The sequence below is a fragment of the Bicyclus anynana genome, chromosome 20, assembly GCF_947172395.1.
Source record: "Bicyclus anynana chromosome 20, ilBicAnyn1.1, whole genome shotgun sequence".
Taxonomy (NCBI): Eukaryota; Metazoa; Arthropoda; class Insecta; order Lepidoptera; family Nymphalidae; genus Bicyclus; species Bicyclus anynana.
This window is the reverse complement of record NC_069102.1, coordinates 6,856,361-6,878,928: the sequence shown is the minus strand read 5'-3', so window position 1 is coordinate 6,878,928 and position 22,568 is coordinate 6,856,361. Positions and strand designations below refer to the sequence as shown.

The following is a 22,568-nucleotide window of genomic DNA, read 5'->3' as shown; positions in this document are numbered from 1 at the left end:
AAATGGTCCCAGCTCAGCACAAGTTTGTTTGATTGAGAGCGCTAATCTCAGGAACTACTGGACCAATTTGAAAAATTCTTTCAGTGTTAGATAGCCCATTTACCGATGTATTATCCCAGTATTCTTACGGGAACGAGAACCACGTGGGTAAAACCGCGCGGCGTCAGCTACTTAGGACTCGATAGTTTTACTGTTACATCTATAAGGTACTAGCTAAACTATCGGCTTAAACTAGCTAAGAGCTTAAAGTACCTTCTCTGATTAACACAATTTTTCAAAAAAACACATGCTTATAATGAAAGTTTTTACTTTACAATTTAATATTTAGAAAGGCTATTGTAGAGGTTATGTGTAAAATTTTACAAAAAAAAAAATGTCAAATTTCAATGCATTCGAATACGAGCTCGAATAAAAAACAGCCTGTATGATTACTTGAGATATGAGAATTTCCGTTTGCTTCTATGAACATTCAAGGTAACAAAATATTTTTTTGTGATTGTATAAAAATAAAAATACTTGGATAACCTAGGTATTGTTATATGTGGTTTCTTTGGAAAATTACTGTACGACATATTGGAAAATTACTTGCCAGTAACAATATAATATCCATGCGTGATCTGTTCTATTGATTGCTAACCTATTATTATGGATCGAGAGCCTGCGATAGCTAGACCTTTATTTTTTTTTCATTTTCCACAAATTACCCATTGATTACAATCTCACCTGATTAAGAACCTGAGATACAGGTTTATCATACTTAAATCCTGAGGACCCCTCAGCACCATTGTAAAAGGACTTATTTTAACAATAAATTTCATTTCATTTCAAATTTCAATTTCAAATTTAAAATTTCAAGCCCCGGGTATGAAAAAAACATGGGCAGTATAATTCGATAAACGAATGACAGCATTACGTTTTTGTGCGTAACCTATTCTGCGCACCTTTCACTTTCCAGCAGATACACATACACTTACAGCCAGTTAGTGTAAACAATAAGTCTTCATGTAAAGCTAAAGTAACAGTAAACGTAGTAAGTAGTAAAGAAAACTTTATTTTTCAGTGAATAAGACCGTCACTTTTGATTTATGACGTTACTTTGACTGTTACTTGCGATGAAGAAACTGGCCGTTAGACAGTCGATCTGAAAGAGTAAACTCTTTCAATAATGGAAAGCTAAAATTATTATCAGCAAGTAGCTTAAGCTGCTTTTTATCTCAGTATTCCTACAAGAACCACAACTGCACGGGACTTTGCGATATGACCGTTTATAAATGAGAAGCGGTTAAGGTAATCAGAAAATAATAATAATTTATTTAAAAAAAGCAGACAAAGGCAAGAATAGACGCGTTCGAGATGTGGTGCTGGAGGCGCATGTTTAGAATATCTTGGACAGCCAAGCGCACAAACGTGTCTATTCTATCGCAGCTCGGAGTCAAGGTTAGGTTTTCCTCCTTATGTTACTAACCCATACTGGGATCTTTCGGACACATTATACGGCGTGGTGACTGTAGCTTAGAGAAATTTATAATAACAGGCATCATCATCATTATCAGCCGATGGACGTCCACAGCTGGACATAGGCCTCTTGCATGGACTTCCAAACAAAACGGTCTCGAGCCGCCATCATCCAACGGCTCCCTGCAATCCGGTTGATGTCGTCAGTCCACCTGGTGGGGGGTCGACCAACACTGCGCCCATTAGTGCGGGGTCGCTATTCCAGCACTCGATCACGCAGAGATATTCCTAACATAGCTCGTTCCATCGCCCGCTGTGTGACTCTGATCTTATGAGGCCCATAGTTAGCGACCAAGTCTCGGAACCATAGGTCATCACTGGCAACACGCACTGTTCGAAGACTTTCGTCTTCAGCCACTAAGGAATTTCGGACGAAAAGGTGTCGCGGACTTTCCCAAACACTGCCCAGCCAAGCTGGATTCGGCGATTCACCTCTTTCTCGAAATTGGACCTACCTAACTGGACTGTGTGTCCTAGGTATATATGTTCGTCTACGATTTCGAGCGCTCAACAATAACTGGGTGAAGCGGTACATGAGCATTAGATATGATCTTCGTCTTACTCATGTTCATTTTAAGGCCCACACGTTGAGAAACCCTGCTGAGGTCGTTGAGCATGGTACTAACAGGCATCACTGAAGGGAAAAGACCGAAGGGCCAACACGATGGGCTGACCAGCTAAAGGAGGATAATGGGACGAAGTTCTATACGATAGCAGCGATGGCCACCAACAGAAGCCGATGGAAGGCGTGGACCCGCAGGCTGGGATCTTACCAGGACCACGATCTTCAGTAATGAAGGAACGACTGTAAAGAGAGAAATAATGTATTTATACATACATAATAAATGTAAATGTATTCTGTGCTAATGTCTAAAAGCGCCAAACATTTTGTATTTTTATGCAACTGCTATGAAGCTATTTGTTGTTTTTATTCATCACAATAAATCTAAATGAACAAAGCTTTTTATAGTTTGCGGTGGAGGTAGCTCGTAAAACATGCTTTGGTGAAGGTTTTTTACTATGTTTAATGTGTAATTCTGTGTATTTTTAATTCAATGAAATCGTTATCTCTTCTCGACGATTTTTGTTATCTTATTTGTAATACGGATGTAATAGCAAGGGCTATTAATGGGAATGTTTGTTACATGAAATATCTATTAGGACCGGACCGGAAATTTTCCGTTTACGGGAAAATTAATAAAAAATCCGAAATTTGGATCTGTTCACATTAAATTAATTACATTTAGCATTTACTAAATCGATCGACTTTCGGTATTTTATTTGTAACTAGCGGGCACCCGCGACTTCGTCCGCGTGGCATAGAGGTAGATGTTACGACGTAAGCATCCGCTAAGAAAGGATTATGATTAATTCTACCCCTAAGGGGATAAAATAGGGGATGAAAGATTGTATGAAACTTTGTCAACTTTGCGGCGATTTGGCTGAAATTTGGATTTACTCAGGATTAACACATAGACTACTTTTCGTCCCGGAAAAATCCATGGTTCCCAAGGGATTTGTGAAAAACTAAATTTCACGCTGACGAAGTCATTTATAAGTTATGTCACTGTTTTATATTTATTTTAAGCAAGCATTTTTGTCTTTTGTGAGAAATCTTTACCATTCATTAGCGACTTTGTTTTGTACTATGTGGTGATAATATTTCATTCGTTTTTAAGATTGTTAGAACATTACCTTCTGACGCAGTCGGATAATAAGTAGGTACATAGTAGCATATTCCTTTTGAGGAAAACTGTTAATTAAGTTAATTTAAATTTGATTCTAGAAAAGCTTCCTGGCAACTGATATACGAGTAATTATAGGTTGGTTTAATTTATTAAAATTTATTAGTTGCACGTAAGTAAACAACATTCAATCATTGTTCTTAGAAGGTATAATTAATGAAAGATTGAAATCTCGTTCTGAGTAAGTACTGTGAATTGTGATATATAATATGTAGAGTAAGTAGCTCATATAATATACGTATATTATGTGAGTTACTTGACTGAATATAATATGTATCCAAGGTACATGGAATTAATTTGTTATGCTTATTTGTTTGTTCGAGATGTGGTGTTGGAGGCGATTGTTACTTATACCGCGGACTGCCAAACGTACAAATGTATCATAATCAGGTCAATTTAAACATTCGAAGTTACATAAATTCCCACCAAGCTGAATATCGGTAAGATTGTTTAAAATATCATTAAACATAAAATCTGAAAGTTCCCCATCTTTCCCCTGTAAGGAAAAAAAAATATTCTTGATCAAAGGTCAAAAAAATGAGTTTTTGCGATTTTCAGCAAAACTGTAAGTTTTATCATAAAAATACCTCAGACAAAAATTGTGGATCATAAAATTTCACAATATTAATTCTTTCACAGATTCAAATTAAAACACGCCTCCCAACCGTCTGTCTGCAGCGTATTCTGTTTTTATTATTATTTTTTTATCTTTATTTAAAAGGACTTTTATACAAGGTACATGTCAGTCCTAATATTACAAATCTAATAATTTCACAAAAAATCTTATAATAATCTATTTTTAATACAACTTATGTATAACTTAAATAGTTAGTTAGGTAGTAAAATCCTCTTTGAGTAGTCATCATCATCAGCCGATGGACGTCCACGTCGTAGGCCTTTTGTAGGGCTTTCAAACATCACGATCCTGGAGTCGCTTGCATCTAGCGAATCCCTGTGACTCTCTTGATGTCGTCAGCCCACCAGTAAGGGGTCGACCAACACTGCGCTTTCAGAGGTCAGAGAACAGGGTCGCCATTCCAGCTCCTTGGGACCCCAACGTCTATCGGATCTTCGAAATATGTCCCGCCCATTACTGCTCCAGTTCGGTTTTTTGAGTTATGTCGGTGACTTTTGTGTTTCTTCATATTTCTGATTCGTTCGCGTAGAGAAACTCCAAGCATAGCTTGTACCATCGCCCGCTATGTGACTCTCAGCCGTCTTATGAGGCCCATAGTTAGCAATCAAGTCTCGAATAGGGCAACACGCACTGTTCGAAGATTTTTGTCTTCAGGCGCTGAATTTTGTTTGGGTAGAGCGTAATCATATATTTTCTAAATTGGCTTAGGTCTGGTTTTACGGTAGACTTCAGCCGTGGTTACTTACGGCCTCACGCCTTAAGGCTGTAGCCCCGGAAGGGGTTGGAAGAACATGACCAGGGGTCAAGATCGTCCGCGCATTATTCAGGCAAGGAGGGTTAAGCCTAGAGGTTATTTTCTTCTATTTTTATCTGAGAGGAGATGACCTGCGACAACGATTTCAATCATGATGTGAATTTCACTGATGTTTAAATTATATTTAACCAACGGACGCCTCTGACTTCGACCGCGTAGAATTCAGTTTTTCACAAATCCCGCGGGAATCATGGTAATTTCCGGGATAAAAAGCTTATGTGTTAATGCAGAAAAAAACTATTTCCATCCCAAATTTCAGCCAAATCGCTTCAGTAGCCGCAGCGCAAAAGAGGGAAAAAACATATACACAAACTTTCGCCTTTATAATATAAGTGTGATTTGTATTTCCAAGATATTGTAGAATAAAACCTGTGTTGTAGGTACCCAATTCATAAATTAATAACTAAAGCGAAAAAGAAACCGATTCTTTATCAGATATAATTATTAATTTTTTTCTATTTTTAGAGAACCAAAAACCAAGAAACGTTGTTTTTACACTCCATATAATTATTAAATTATAATGAAATAAGCAGTTCAGATGTTGTGTATGAAATATAGTGGCTTTTCATTGCTATAATAATATATATGGTGATACCAACTGTTATTTAATATAATTAAACACATTATGTACAAGTATATAGGTATGAACGACAGTGATAGCCCAGTGAATATGACCTCTGCCTCAGATTCCGGAGGGTGTGGGTTCGAACCCGATCCGGGGCATGCACCTCCAACTTTTCAGTTGTGTGCATCGAAATTAAATATCACGTGTCTCAAACGGTGAAGGAAACCATCGTGAGGAAACCTGCACACCAGAGAATTTTCTTAATTTTCTGCGTGTGTGTAGTCTGCCAATCCGCATTGGGCCATCGTGGTGGACTATTGGCCTAACCACTCCCATTCCGAGAGGAGACTCGAGCTCAGCAGTAAGTTGAGTATGGCTTGATAATAATGATAATAATGAGGTATGAATTAAAAAGTATCAATAAGTAATTATACTAATATTATAAATATGAAAGCAAGTCTGTATGTCTGTCTGTCTGTTACCTCCACGACTAAACGGCTGAACCGATCAAGATAAATAATAAATAAATATACTTCAAAACAAATAAATAAATATACTTCAACACTTTAGCGGTTGAATTTTAAAAATTCAACCCCTAAAGTGTTGAATTAGGGGTTAAAAGTTTTACATTGATTTTTATGGACGAAGTCGCGGGCGTCTGCTAGTAAGTACATATAAACACATTTTAAGTGACTGTGTTTTCTGAAGTGCTTATTATTATTATTTACAAGATACACAGTGAGACGAATATCTTACGCCCGAAATTAATAATGTATCTCCAATCTAAGATTCAAATAAATCTTAGATTGTTGCCAATCGCCCGATTGATCTCTAATCTTCGTGCCAATATTAAAACTCTGCAATCTAAATATGTTTTTCTGACGGATCGCAAGCGATCTTTTCCCTCCTTGTCGTTCCGTTCTTAGCACAGTGCTTAATTGAATAATACTTTTTATTCAACGTTTTATAAATCTTTAAATTAAAAACGGAATACCTACTTGAAATATGTTTTAAGCTAAATATGACTTTACATTTCAAAACACGTAAAAAAATCATTTTATTATCAAATACACACTACACGAAGAACGCACTACCGAAAATGGAACGGAAAATTTTTGACAACTTGAACTGACGTTTTTGTAGTTTGAATACAGAAGTTCGTTTTGTTTACACCGATCTATGGATATGTCAAAATGGTCGGATAGGTTATTGACACGCAAAAATTTACATTTTCATACAGAGGCCATCTCTAATCTGTGATCCGTCCTCCCAATGATAGATTGATTTTTATGATTGCAAACTAGATTCGAGGATCGCTTATTGGCATGCTTTATATAAGAAATGGATTGAAATATCGATCTTAGACGGGAAAAAACGGATTAGGATTGATTATTAATTTCGGGCGTTAGCATTCCATGGATTCACCGTGCGGGTGCCGGGTCCATCGCGTGGTAGAGAGAAAAACTCCGAGCAGAGTCCTGAACTTGTGACTACAAGATGTAGGGTTAAGGAAGTCCTTGACAATCGATCAACACTCCCCGTTATCTGCTCGTGTTGTTCTCCCTGCCTAAACTTTAAAAATTCAATAAATTAAATAAATAGACCTTAAAAATTCCGTAAAAATCCATGGTTCCGCAGGATTTGGAATAACCTGAATTTAGCGCGGACGGAGTCACGGTCGTCTGTTGGTATCATCATCATTAACAACCCATATTCGGCTCACTGTTGAGCACGAGTATCCTCTCAGAATGAGAGAGGTTAGGCTAATAGTTCATCACGCTGGCGCAATGCTGATTGGCAGATAAGTACGCTGAGAATTGAGAAAATTCTCAGGTATGTGATGTTTTTCTTTCACCATTTGAGACAGGTGATATTCAATTAGAGGTGCATTCCCGGACCGGATTCGAACCTACGACTTCCGGATCTAAGGCAGTGGTCCATATCCACTGGGCTATCACGGCTCGGATAGTGTGTAATAAATTAATTACCATTAAAGGTCTGCATCACAACAATGTCTTACAGACGAATGGAAATGAAGGTAACAATAATTAATTGACATGCAGGCCTGGCTTCAGTGCATTTAAATTACGTTATGTCAACCACAGACGATCAAGTAAGCTCACATGCCCGCAGCGCTAACGGCTTGACATAAAACTGATGGTGTGTTGGTCGCGATGTGCATGACATCATACCGATCGCGACCAACATACGATCAGTTTTATCGGACGTCAAGCCGTTAGCGCTGCAGGCATGTGGGCTAAACGGATGGTGTGTGGTTAGCATTAGGTTTTTAGGAGTTTTGATAGTTACCTATTTTTTGCAAGCTCTACATTGTTTGTGGTACCAACGTTCAACGTCATCGTCAATGATTGGTCATGACCTTCAGACTTGCGTCTACTTCTAGCGGGAGAGCTAGTGGACACTCTAGGTAGGTATTTGAGACAGACTGACAAGGTGTCCTGTACCACTTCTGTATAATATTTTGGCTGGTGGGAGGCTTCGGCCCTGGCTAGTTACCACTTCACCGACAAAGACGTACCGCCAAGCGATTTAGCGTTCCGGTATGATATCGTGTAGTAACCGAAAGGGGTGTGGATTTTCATCCTCCTCCTAACAAGTTAGCCCGCTTCCTTTTAGCAGTTCTGTGTTGGGGTTATTATTTTATTTTTTATTCTTTACAAGTTAGCCCTTGATTATAATCTCTCCTGATGGTAAGTGATGATGCAATCTAAGATGGAAGCGGGTATAGGGTAGGTACTGGACATTCCCTGTACCTCTTTTCAGGTTGTCTCAACTAACTACCTACATCAAAAATATCGACCAGTTCTCGGACTATTCAGAAAAACTAGGAATTACCTACGAGTTAACTCCTCAGTAATGTACATCGTGAAACATAATTATAATTATTTGATTTGGTTATTTCAGTTGTACCTACGCATACTGAGAAATAGGTGTTTTTAACGAATTATGATTTGTTATTTACTTGCTAAAAGCTACCTAGGTATTTCCTAGAAGTTTTTCATCTGTTAGCAATATAAAATACTGATTCGGTAGGTTATGTTAAAATAATTGGGTACGTGAGATTTTTCTGGAAGTTTAACGGATTTCCAGTGGCGGATTTACAAATTTGCTGCCAGTAGGTTATTTATTTTCGCAGCCCCTACTAAACTCTGAAATTCGATAGGTATCGAATCAATACAATTACCTTAAATTGTTTCAATAAAATTGCAAGTTTTAATATTTTAGTAGGACTATACAGGGCGTACAGGACTAAAATATTAAAATTATAGTTACATTTTGTTCATTGCTGTATGTTCTTCTGTGTTTTTTGGGCCAAATTTTCCGCCATCTAAGAACTGCCGCCCTAGGCTCCAGCCTACTTAGCCTACTGGTAAATCCACTAACGCGGATTTCCAAAAGGCTTTTCCATGTACTGTTTACTTCAATAAATCTCTCCGGAATCGAAGACAGAGAGACAGAAATATATAATACACCCATATTAAGTGGGCTATCACGGCTCACAGGTAAGGTGATTAAACCTGAGGAAATATTGTATTTCCTGAAGTTACATGGCTGCTACACCTACAAATAAATTATGAGCTTTGTGGAGTAATGTGTAATTGCTATCTATTTTTAACAGAAGATAATATTATTTCGTTTGTTAGTGTTAATATTACAATTTATACGATAATTTAGATAAAAAATTGTGGTGGAAAATGTAGCAGGTCATGGGGTAGATCTTCAACCCGATGGTCGGATCTACTGAAAGAAACAGGAGCCCGCACCTTTTACAGTGCCGTCCAAATGGCCAGCGATCGTACTCGATGGAGAAGCATTGTTTATAGAAAGACTAGCTGACGCCCGCGACTTCCTCCGTGTGAAATTTAGTTTTTCACAAATCCCTCGGGATCCATGGATTTTTCCGGGATGAAAAGTCCAATGTGTACATATGTATGTATGTAATGCAGAGTAAAATCTCAGCGGCGAAAGACGGCCTCCGTGGCGTAGTGGTATGCGCGGGGGATTTACATGACGGAGGTCCTGGGTTCCCCCGGCTGGGCAGATTGAGATTTTCTTAATTTGTCCAGGTCTGGCTGGTTGGAGGCTTCGGCCGTGGCTAGTTACCACCCTACCGGCAAAGACGTACCGCCAAGCGATTTAGCGTTCCGGTACGATGCCGTGTAGAAACTGAAAGGGGTGTGAATTTCATCCTCCTCCTAACAAGTTAGCCCGCTTCCAACTTAGACTGCATCATCACTTACCATCAGGGGAGATTGTAGTCAAGGGCTAACTTGTAACGAATAAAAAAAAAGAGTAACACACATACAAACATACATCCAAAAAATCCATACAAACTTTTATAATAGTTGCAGAATTCCTAGGTCCAAGTTGCCTGACAAATTTAGTTATATTACCAGCCTAGTAGTATAGTAAGATCTTGTAATCCGACTGTATAGAAGTGACAAATAGCCCTGTAAGATCGATAGAAGTATAATGTAGTTAGCTAGAGTAGAAGACTGCTATAAGATGATTACATTACATAAATATAATGGGAAACATAATAAAATAATTACAGTCATAATTTTCATCGTCACGCGATGTCTCATGAATAAATCTACTACCAACTGTTATTATTAATATTTGCATCTATAGTTTTGTTAGTGCTATAATCTGCGACGATAATGGAGATACCAAGTTAAATAAAAGTCAAATTGGTTCTGGGTTAAGTTTATCACTACCCTGTGAAAATAGATTTATCTGTAAAAGAAATATTAATTAAGTACGAATTTATAATAATTTTCATATAACATGCAATTGCACGTTGTAGAGTCAACATCTCCTGAGGATGCTCCGGTTTCGGGGTGAAACGTACGTAGAGAGTATTTTGTCGGACCTGGGTATATATAGGTATTCATGATGAACTTCCGCAAAGTAACGCCTGCTTCTGTCCAATATCTAAGAATTAATAGTTAATTTTACATCAACTAAGTTACCTGCTTTCTAATTGAACTATTAAATAGTATAGAAATATCACATTGTTCAGATATTTTCAGGTTTATAAAAACTGAGCGAGAACCAGTTGTTCAGACTTTTGTAGTTTTACAAGCAACTAGCCGACGCCCCGCGGTTTCATCCGCGTTGTTCCTGTTCCCGTGAGAATACAATATTGGCTCTCACAAATAACAAGGGTTTTTAGTGGTAAATGAATTTCCAAAATCAGATCAGTAGATCCAGAGATTACCCTAACACCACAAAACCTCTTTATAATATTAGTATAGACAACTGATAGCGGTCGTTTATCAATTCAACATCATATCCCTAAGCCAGCCAACTCGCTTCCCGCATTTTAACAGCGTGGTGGGTCTAAGCTCTGTATCCCCTCTCCCTCATCGACGTGCACACCATAGATGCAAAAATGCCCTGCCTATCCTGAGAACTCTTTACGAACCTGTATTGAGTTCATTTTGTACATATAGTGCATACCTTAGTTAAAAACCCTGTGCACGCGACTGTGAGTCTCCCACCAGGAAGGAGGCCTGGTGGTGGTGGTCGGTTAGTACCTAATACTTTACGGCTAACGCCGAGTGGCAGTGGTATTTTTTTTATTAAAATTTTATTATTTTTCCATTTTTAGTGTAAAATATGAACAACCTACCATTCCCTCCATCCTCCTCATCTAGGTGGAAAGTTCTCATCAATACAAATTAATCAAGCCCGAAACACTATAGTGAGCCGCTTAAATAGGTTAATAATGATTACACTCAAAAAAACATTGTGAAGAAACCTGCATACCCTCCTGAGAATTTTCTTGATACTTTACAATCTACATGTGCGAAGTCTTCCAATCCGCATTGGGCCAACGTGGTGGACTATTAGCCTATCCCTTCTCATTCTGAGATGAGACTCGAGCTTAACAGTGGATTGCATGGGTTGTGAATGATGATGATGATGATGATGATGATGAAACTCTTAAACTAAATCTGTATAGTTTCCCAATCATTATCAACCCATTTTCGGCTCACTGCTGAGCTTGAGTCTCCTCTCAGAATGAGAGAGGTTAGGCCAATAGCCCACCACGCTGGCCCAATGCGGATTGGCAGACTTCACATACACAGAGAATTATGAAAATTCTCTAGTATGCAGGTTTCCTCACGATGTTTTTCCTTCACCGTTTGAAACATGTGATATTTAATTTCTTAAAATGCACACAACTGAAAAGTTGGAGGGGCATGTCCCGGACCGGATTCGAACGTATACCCTCCGGAATCGAAAGCAGAGGCTTATATCCACTGGGCTATCATGGCTCAGTTTTCCAATATAAGCAATAAAGTTTTTATTTACAGTTAACAAAACCAGAAACCAAAGAATGATGCAAATTGTAAGCAAAGTTTTGCAATCATCCTTTACATTAGCGCAATTTTAATGGCAGGGCGGCACGGTCGCCGCCAAGGAAACATGAAGCGGTACTTAATTACGTACTTTTCCTTATTGTGTTTGGCGGAACAATGTAACTGCAAGGAAATACAAGCACAATGTAATCCCGAAAATTGGTAAGATACGTGTGCGGCTCGAATACAGAAATTCTAATACTTATATTTATGGAATACTAGCTAACGCCGCGCGGTTCTACCTGTTTCGTTCCCGTTCCTGTATGGATACAGGGATAATATATAGCCTATAGTCTTCCGCGATAAATGGGCTATCTAACATTGAAATAATTTTTCAAATCGGACCTGAGATTAGCGCGTTCAAGCAAACAAACAAACAAATTCTTCAGCTTTATAAAATTACAATATAATCTTATACTAAATATTATATACAGATAAAGTAGGTATGTAGGGGGTATTTTGTGAATCTACTGAACTGACTTTGAAGTTTCTTTTACCGATAAATACGTTTTTTGTGAGTGTTTTAAACAATATTTTATGCCTGTATTTTTTACTTTTACGACTATAAAGCCACGTTATTTCTGAATGCAATAAGCTATATATTATCCCCGTATTCTCATGGGAACGAGAACTAGGCAGGTAAAACAGCGGGGCGTCGGCTAATATAATATAATATTAGATACCTATGAGCGATGTATGATGAGTGCTGAACCGAGAATATTTTAAAACGTGTTGCAAATAGGAAAAAAATCCCCACTTCAAGGTTTCATCTTTCTGCACTTTGATCTAGCAACAACTATTTTGCAGTGCTTTATAAAAAAACCTGGCAAGTGCGAGTTGGATTCACCTATCGAAGGCTCCGTAGTTACTTTGTAAGTTGTTTGTAGGTACTAGTACATTTTTGCTTTATCTCGATAATCACACATCACACGATGCGAAAGTTTGTGTGTAAATGTGTATGTTTGTTCCTCCTTTACGCTGCGGCTACTGAAGTGAATAGGTTTTACTCAAGCTACATAGGCTACTTTTCATCCCGAAAAATCCATGGTTCCCGCAGGATTTGGGAAAAAGTGAATTCCTTGCGGACGAAGTCGCGGGCGTCCGCAAGATTATATTTATGACCTACGTAGGTACTTACTTTAAGTAAATATTTTTATGATTTTACAAATATTTTACTGTAAAACGCTATTACTGGTCAAATTACACTTAGTTCTAACGTACCCTATAAATTTGGTAGCGGCACGGCTATTCTCTAAATATGTTTTGTATAACTCGCAAGTGCGAGTTTCGTATTCACCGCTATCTTTCTCATTCTAAAGTATCGTGTTAAACAGAGAGAGATATACTTGAATTCGAAACTCGCACTTGCGAGTTATAAAAATATCGTTACAGAATAGCCTAGCAAGTAAGTTTCAAAAAATCATATTCTGCGGCATAAACGACCGTATTTTATTTACGTTAACATACTAGTTTTACAGCTTTAAGGGGTTGTAGACCCTCGAGCTTTCGGGATAACGGGTCCTCACAATAACACACAGACAGACAGACGGACAATGAAGTGATCCTTTAAGGGTTCCAGCTTCTTTCCTTTTGAAATACGGAACCATAAAAATGAATTACTACTGACAGTTATTGATGAACCGTGCACTAAAGTAAAAAAATAAAAGAGTAGGTATGTCAGTAATTAAAAAAAAATATATTTCTGAAGCGTGTTAGTTTGTTGTTCGAGTTTGGTTAATGAAAGTAGAGATTAAAATCACCCGCCAAAGAAAAAAAAAGTAAATTCTATTCAATAGGTAGTAATGTATTCACAAACAAAAAAAAATATTTAAAAAAAATTATGAAAAAAGTAGGTAGCCTATTTCGGCTTACGAGGTCCTAGGTTCGAGCTATGAAATAAGTATGAAATACTTCCTTTAGTCTAAGATTTTTTTAATAAAAATTTTTTAGCCGTGCCACGGCACTGAATGCGCAGTGGATTTACTTGACCGAGGTTCGTTCACCGGCTGGGTCGATTGAGGTTTTCTTAATTGGTCCAGGTCTGGCTGGTGGTGGCTTCGCCCGTGGCTCGTTATCACCCTACCGTCAAAGACGTACCGCCAAGCGATTTAGCGTTACGGTACAATGACGTGTAGAATCAAAATGGGGCGTGGATTTTCATCCTCTTTGATTAAAGTCGAAGACTTAAAATTAAGATTACGAGGGTTCCAAATGCGCTTCGGTTTGAGAAGAACCTAGAAACTCTTTTATTATAGACGGAGACCCAGCAACAGCCAGACCTTCTTTATTCTATAAAAGCTGATAGTTTGTCAGCTTATGCTACTACTATAGATAAGTACCGCGACCAACTATGGAGTTTGGATCGTGGTGGCTTTTGGAGACAGGTTCAAGGATCCAGACCCTTAACCACCTAAGTATTTATCAGCATAATATGAGAAATAATATTGCATTCGGCAGACACTTGGCTTCATGGCAATCCTTCGCTAGAGTTGAATTTTAAATAGTGTTTTCTAATGGTTGCCGCAAAGCTAAGTGACTGGCGACTGGGAAAATCATTTCTCATATTATGCCGAGGAAAACAAAAAAACACTTTATACTTAGATGGTTGAGGGTCTGGATCCTTAAAACGTCACCATGATCCAAACTCCATAATTTGCTACCATACTTACTTATGCCAAACTTACAGCTTTTATAAAATGACGAAGGTCTGGGGTTACGGGCTCTTAGTCTATTAAATTATATTGATAATGAGAATGATACTCATTATCATACCGATAGAAGAAAAATCATCCAGAGGAAACTTGCATACCAAAGAATTTTCTTAATTTTCTGCGTGTATGAAGTCTGCCAATCTGCATTGGGCCAGCGTGGTGGACTATTGGCCTAGCCCCTCTCATTCTGAGAGGAGACTTGAGCTCAGCAGTGAGACGAATATGGGTTGAAGTGATGATGTCCTGGCCCTTAAAATAATAACAATGAATGGTGACGTGAAAGAAGTCGCATGCAACCGCTAGTGTTTAAAAGAATAGCATTATCTTCCGCGGGAAGTTATTGTCTAATCGGTGATTATTTTATGATTTATTCTTAATCAATGAATCATAGAGCCCTTCGATTGTTGCAACGTCAACAGCGCAGCGCCATTCTCACTATAAATATACTTACCTAGCCGTCAGCTCCTCAGACAGGTTACATTCGATCAGTGTTTACTACTAAACAGGATCTAATAAGGTAAGGATCAATATTTTTTTTTAAATAATTATTATTTGGCGAACTTTGAACCTTCTAACTACAGAATTTAGTCGTACATTGAAAGTTATCCATACTTATCTAGATAGTACTAGCAGAACCTCGCGGTTTCAGTCGTGTAGTACCAATTACCGTAGAAATACGTAGATAAAATATAGCCCATTTTACTCACTGATAGTGTAGTTTTCTATTAAAGGAAGAATTTTTCAAATCGGTCAAGTAGTTTTTGAGTTTATTCGTTACATACAAAAATACAAATTAGTGTACTTGTAAAAAAAACAAAGTCACTTCTAGTGTTTGTACCCTTAGATCTTTTAAACTACGCAACGGATTTTAATTCAGTTTTCAACATTAAATAGGTACCTAACGATGAAGGTTTGTACTTAGTACCTATTATAAAAAAATACATGGTTCAGGGTTTCCATGCGAACGAAGTCACGTTGTCCATCAGTAAATTATAATTGAAAAAGTGAGTGAGTTTGTTTTTAGATGTTTACGCTTTCACAACTAAATATATTCTAAAAATGCCATCACCAATGAAAAGCTTCATTAATTATATCAAAAAGTAACACAGGATCAGTCGTCGTCGTCGTCATCAATCCATATTCGGCTCACTGCTGAGCTCGAGTCTCCTCTCAGAATGAGAGGGGTTAGGCCAATAGTCCACCACGCTGGCCCAATGCGGATTGGCAGACTTCACACACGCAGAGAATTATGAAAATTCTCTGGTATGCAGGTTTCCTCACGATGTTTTTCCTTCACCGTTTGAGACACGTGATATTTAATTTCTTAAAATGCACACAACTGAAAAGTTGGCGGTGCATGCCCCGGACCGGATTCGAACCCACACCCTCCGGAATCAGAGGCAGAGGTCATATCCACTGGGCTATCACTGCTCTCCACTGGGCTATCACTGCTCTATCTCACAGGATCAGTAGTAAAAGTAATACAGGTCCGATAGTATATTTAATAACTTTTTGTATTTAAAAACTACGACTCAGTGAAATTTGAATCATGTTTTAAACGCCATCTGTTTAGTGGCTTAGTAGCAAGTATTTTATCAATTTTTCTCTCGTCAAACCACTGTCGTCCATTTTGTGACGTCACAGTGTTACTTGATGTCCTAAAGGAATAAACGTCAAAGTAATTAATAACTAATAATTTTAACAAGCACTAAACCTTTGGTTATGGTTTAGTGTTTAGTAAACCGTTTGGTTATGGTTTAGTGTTTACGTGACGTCACGAAACATCAAAATTTAGACCAACACAGCCGCAATTACGTTATTACACCCATTAAAATTTTTAATGGGTGTAATAACGTAAAAAAAAATATAATATTTTTTTTTCAAACAAATCAATTTAATTCAGTCTATGTAGAACGATAATGAACAATTTAAAAATTTTTGAATTTGAATTTAAAGACCATTTAAAAAAAGTTTAAATTATCTTATTGGCTGGCGAATAAAATGATGTATGCAAGCTTTCATAAAATGATGTAAGTATGTCTGGCTAGCACAGATTCAGAGTCCAGTGCTATCCGAATTTTAGACAAAATGCAGCAGCTATAAATAATTACCGAACGTTTTTATTGAATGTTTTGTGTCAAATTGAACATTGTATACCTACAGATACATAGTGGTTCAATGATTGTTTTCAAGAAAGTAGTGATACGTCCAGTTGTACATACGTACGTACACGTTGATTAATCTGCGTGAGAATGGTGTGCGTCCAACGTTTAGCTATTCAAATGAAAATAACACCATTATTTGTATAAGAAACAATAAGACAATAGACAATCAAAGCAATTAAAAAACGAACACTTGCAAGCTTCTGTTAATGTCTGTGTTATAGACGTAGACACTCAGCTACGTAGACAGAAAACTCTGTTACTAAACAAACTAATACTTTTATTGCAGGAAGTTATGCTTTGACTGTGTATAGTACTTATACTTCGGATCGAGATTTAACTCGATTTTAGAACATAATATCTGACTACGTTATGCCCTCTGCATGACCTACAATTTAATTTTTATCTATAACGAAGAGTTAGGGGGTGGAAAATATCCCTAATAGCTCCGAGACAAAGATGGCACGGCTGCCTGACTTGGAGAGCGCACTGCCAGCATGCACTGCCCAAAACACACAAATAAGTCAGTGTTTAATACTAGCATGGAAATTCACTAACTTTGACGTTTGTTAGTTAGTCATATTATTCGAAATTTACCAACTGGCAGCTATTGTTAGTAATTCTTAAGTCACGTGATTCACTATTTATTTAAAGCTAATTGATCAAAATTGAGATTATATGTAAAAAATGTCATCCGGTATTTACTGACAACCCATCGTGATTATCATAGAGTAGGCAGATGACATTTCCCAGTTGAAATTCTGGTTTTTGTTAACAACGGGCTTTATGGAATACGAAAATGAGGTACTTATTGATTTCACGTTAATTTTAATACGTAGCTAACTTACGGTAATGTTAGTGAATTGACTGACAGATGTAATAAGTAGAAACGCTATGTGGAAAATAACAGGTTTTCTATGTTTTTCCAATGCAGTTAACAATAGGTACAGTGATGGAAAAATAGAGAATTATCGAATCGAATCGTAATATATATATAGATGATCAACATGTATATTTTACAGTTATTTGCAATTCTATTAGAAATCCTATTAGATATCTACCATTTTTGTACTAGCAACAATTAAATTGATCGTCGTCGTTTGTTATCAACCCTTATTCGGCTCACTGCTGAGCTCGAGTCTCCTCTAAGAATGATAGGGGTTAGGCCAATAGTAAACCACGCTGGCCCAATGCGGATTGGCAGACTTTACACTCGCAGAGCATTAAGAAAATTCTCTGGTACGCAGGTTTCCTCACGATATTTTCCTTCACCGTTAAATACACATGATATTTAATTTCTTAAATGCACACAACTGAAAAGTAGGGAGATACATGCCCTAGACCGGATTCGAACCCATACCCTCCGGAATCGGAAGCAGAGGTCATACCCACTGGGCTATCACGGCTCATTAAATTGCATTAGTATAAATTGTTTTTAATAAATAATAAAGGCTTGTATAAGGTCAGTGTTTCAAGCCAATCCTTTAGATAGCTGTAAACCTCTGTTCAAAAACAATAAAATCTAACCGCTGCCATGCCTTTATATATTTGAAACGTTGCTGTTCGTAAAAAAGAATCCAACTCTGTTCCCTACCAAAAAACTAATGTGCCCAAACTGGCGGGGCAGGCAACCAAATAAAATCTGTGTGCCACCGAGACGGCTGGTTCTTCTCTCAAATAATTGCTTCTGTATGGCTGTTTCTTTGTACAATAAGCTTCCAGAATCATATAAAACTATGCCCCTAATAAAGTTTAAGCGAATAATCTTCTCCATTTTAAATAATAAGAATTATTATAGTGTTGACGAGTACATGAATGACATGAAATTTTGTAATGTATAAATATTGACGTTTTATAATTGTAGGTATAATAAATTATTGTAAAATTCTGTAAATATTTGCACGCTGATATATCAGTAAATTGTGATGGAATTTTTATCTATAGTGTAAGAACTATTGTAACCCACAGTTTCAGCAAATAAATTATTATTATTATTATTATTATTAAAGATCGTTTTAAAATTGCAATCTTCATGCAAACACTACTAACTGATACTTCTTGCGTTTGGTGTACTTTGTTATTTAAAGATCTATTAAGTTCTATATTTGTCTGTTTCAGGTTAAATATGAAGAGCTTAATCGTATTGACACTATTCAGTATTGTGGCGATAGCGTGGACGAAGCCAGCCACCTACACCGATAAATGGGATCATATCAACGTTGAGGAGATTCTGGAATCGGATCGTCTTTTAAGAGGTTATGCTGATTGTCTCATGGATAAAGGCCGCTGCACATCTGATGCCAAAGCCCTTAAGGAGACACTACCTGATGCATTAGAACACGATTGCTCAAAATGTACCGCAAAGCAAAAGACATCTGCTGACAAAGTTCTCAAACATATGATCAACAAACGACCCAAAATATGGGACGAACTCGCAACCAAGTACGACCCTAAGCACATTTACCAAGTCAAATACAAGGACAGGATCGATGCTGCTAAAGGGAAGGCTTAATTCTTTTTCTGAAGAGTCAGTCGGATGATCGGGAGAGTTGAGTGAATCTGTTCGTAATATCACCTTTTGCTATCAAAGCAGTTTTTAATTTTGTCAATGTTTTAACGATTAATAAATTGGTCATGTTTAAATGTTAATTTTATTTAAATATCTTCTGTATCATTTGAAACAAAGTTCAATGTATTCTGACTCGTATGTCTATCAGTCTGATCGCAAAAATCTTGAAACTACTGAATGGATTTTCATAAATTATATTAGAAGAAAAAAGAGGTAGATAAATATTATTATCTATACTAATACTATAAATTCTTTGTTTGTTTGATTGAACGCGCTAATCTCAGGAACTACTGGTCCGATTTGAAAAATTCTTTCAGTGTTAGATAGCCCATTTATCGAGGAAGGCTATAGGCTATATATTATCCTCGTTTTCCTACGGGAACGGGAACCACGCGGGTAAAACCGCGCGGCGTCGGCTAGTTATGTTATACGCGGACCGCAAGAGGCTCGTTAAAATTATGCTAATTAGCAAACCTGAGCTTAGTCGCTCCACTGTCATCGATCCGTTGACAATGCCGCTGAAATCATTTTTGTGTGCCAGTTGTAAACATCGAATGAGGTTTATGTAACTTATCTACCCCTTTTTTCTTCTAACATCGTTGATTTTCATGCAACTTACCTTAATATATGAAGCAATTCATGAGAAAGGTATTGGTGTACAATTTTAACTAAAACGTGAATTGCTGGGGGCGTCGGAAAAAGATAAGCTGCCTGGAATTTTCATCGAGAACCTTTGAAATATAACAAAACAATGCATGGCTGGCTATTTAGAAGCTTTTATCGAAGGATTCTTCGTGGACGAAGTTACCGGCGTCTGCTAGCTTGGAATAAATTAAACCAAATGGTTATATGCGATCGTTTTTTAATCGTTTGATTGTATGAATTCGTTGAATGACCCTCTATATTGGTAATCCTTGTCATATTTGTCAACAAGTTGCTTCCACGCCTCTGGGTGGTTCGTCATCACAGCTCTGATCACCTCACGGATCAGTTGTTTCTGTTTTGGTGTGCATTTGCCACATGTAGTTTCGACTGATTCTGGAATGGCTTCTGAAAATAATTGATTAGGTTATATAATTTGATGAACAATGATCCATCTATTTGGCATAGACCTTTTCTTCGTATTATACAAAAAGGAGGCTTATTTTAATTTCTAGCTTATAATACAATACAAATAACTTCTTATTATTTATTCTGTAGCAATAAAACTTTGTGGATGCGTTTGACTCAAAGAACATAAAACGCATAAGCTGCGCTTCATCTAAGTCAGACTTCTAGTTAAAGGCGTAATTATATTTGTCTGACGTGCGGGTTGCGTAACAACATGTCAGGTATCCTCCATTAAGATTGTCTGGTGCGCTTGACCAAAATCCCAAAGTTCCCTCTTCAGCTTCCTCATTACAAGCCATAATTATGGAAAACGTAAGAAATTTTCACATGGAAAATTCCTATCAAAAGAATCTTGACTTGAAAAATCGGAAAAACCTGACCTTGAATTATTGTATAATATATATTTTTGTTTAAATTATTTGTTTACTGTAAAGGTTACTTTATTTATGTGAGTACTCACTTTTGAAATCCTTAGCTTCTGCTGTGCAAGGTCCTTGATCAAGGAAACACTTGGTATATCCCAGAAGAATCCTATCATTTTCAAGGAGTGGTTGAATGTCAAAATCATCATAACGGGAGCTGTAGAACTCCGCCATCACTAGTGATGTCACCAACACCAAGATGAAAACGTATGAAAGCATTTTAGCTTAGCTAAAACAATCAAATTATTCACCATTATCAACCCATATTCGGGTCATTCCAGAGCTCGAGTCTCTGGCCAGAATGAGGGGTTAGGCCAATAGTCCACTACGCAGGCCCAATGCAGATTTGCAGACTTTACACATGCAGAGAATTAAGAAAATTCTTGGGCATGCATGTTTACTCACCATGTTTTTCCTTCACAATGAGTAACGACACGAGCCACGTGATATTTTATTTCTTGAAATGCACACAATTTTCGAATCCTCACCCTCCGGAATCGGATGGGCTATCACGGCTCTTAAACTATTGGTTAATATGAATTAATATTGATGGATTAGAAATTGCATAAAATTGTGTATTCGCGCACAAAATATCCATCCATAAAAAAATCTACGTCTCTTTGCCTTAATTTCGGTTTGGAGGACATAAAATAATGTGAGTATGTGATATTCATGGCGTGCCGGACAAAATTAAGGACCAAATTGAAAATTTCTGTATTACCTATATTTTATGCAAAAATTAGCTTTTAGGCTAAGTTTTTTTTTAATATAAAATATCCAACCTCATAGAATGGAAAGCATAAAATCAGAGCCAATTTTGGAGAATAGATAAAGAAACATATTTAAAATAATGTAACAGAGCATATTTTGTTAACGGAAGCACCAAAGATTGGAGGATGGCTTGGAAGGAAAACACCTCACTACCATGGTTTGTCTCGTTCATATTTTTGTCTGACTTGCCATAAATATCACATCATCATCATCATCATCATAACAAATGTGGCGTGTATATGTGGCATCATCATCATCATCATATGTCGGTGGACGTCCACTGTTGGACATAGGCCTCTTTCATGGACTTCCATGCACATCGGTCTTGAGCCGCCAGCATCCAGCGCCTCCTGGCAACCCGCTTGATGTCTTCGATCCACCTAATGGGGGGGTCGACCAACACTGCACTTTCCGGTGCTGGGTCGCCATTCCAACACCTTGGAACCCCTATGTCCGTGACTTTGGTTCGTCTGCGAATCTCCTCATTCCTGATTCGATCACGCAGAGAAACTCCAAGCATAGCTCGCTCCATCGCCCGCTGAGTGACTTTGAGCCTTCTAATAAGGCCCATAGTTAGCGTCTAAGTCTAATAAAGAATAAAGGACTATAATTTAGTCTCTAAGATACATACAATATTACAAAGCAATATTTACCTGCCTAAACAATGTTGACTTATGGTAGAGAGACAGTAACTAAACCATTCATTAGAATCCCTCAGGTATTTATAAAGTACTCGGAGTCTGCTATTACATGGGTACTTAGACAACTATGTAAACATAGTAAACATGGCAGGAAATTATAATGTTTGGAATTATCCCTTGTAGCTGTGCTTATTGTACAGTAAAATACTAAACGCATAATATTTAGAGCCTCAACAGCTCAACGATAAAGGCAGTCAGACTCATTACCTACATTACATTAGGTGGGGGTTCGATCCCCGCTCCGTTGGACTATAATTGTTGTACCCACTCCTGATACAGTCTTTTCAGACTAGTTGGAGGGAAATAGGAATATTGGTCATATTAAAAAAAAATGGCAAATATTTATTTAAAAAAATCTTATTCTATCTATCCATCCTACTAATATTATAAACTTGAAAGTTTGTATGTTGTTCTTCTTTCTTGTAGGTAAACATTGGATCTTCTGAACCTATTTTAA

At 37.4% G+C, this 22,568-nt stretch overlaps 2 protein-coding genes across 2 annotated transcripts; one reads left to right on the top strand and one right to left on the bottom strand.

Moving 5' to 3' along the window:
- Nucleotides 1-14,760: 14,760 nt before the first annotated feature.
- On the top strand, nucleotides 14,761-19,181 carry LOC112049015 (allergen Tha p 1). Its single transcript, XM_024086742.2, has 2 exons — nucleotides 14,761-14,893; nucleotides 18,657-19,181. The coding sequence occupies exon 2, from the start codon at nucleotides 18,664-18,666 to the stop codon at nucleotides 19,048-19,050; it is 387 nt and encodes a 128-aa protein (XP_023942510.1). The 5' UTR covers nucleotides 14,761-14,893; nucleotides 18,657-18,663; the 3' UTR covers nucleotides 19,051-19,181.
- Nucleotides 19,182-19,957: 776 nt separating this feature from the next.
- On the bottom strand, nucleotides 19,958-22,372 carry LOC112049036 (ejaculatory bulb-specific protein 3). The gene is made up of 3 exons (XM_052887771.1): nucleotides 22,064-22,372; nucleotides 20,678-20,868; nucleotides 19,958-20,157 (listed from the first exon to the last, which is right to left on the bottom strand). The coding sequence occupies exons 2-3, from the start codon at nucleotides 20,856-20,858 to the stop codon at nucleotides 19,970-19,972; spliced, it is 369 nt and encodes a 122-aa protein (XP_052743731.1). The 5' UTR covers nucleotides 20,859-20,868; nucleotides 22,064-22,372; the 3' UTR covers nucleotides 19,958-19,969.
- Nucleotides 22,373-22,568: the final 196 nt, after the last annotated feature.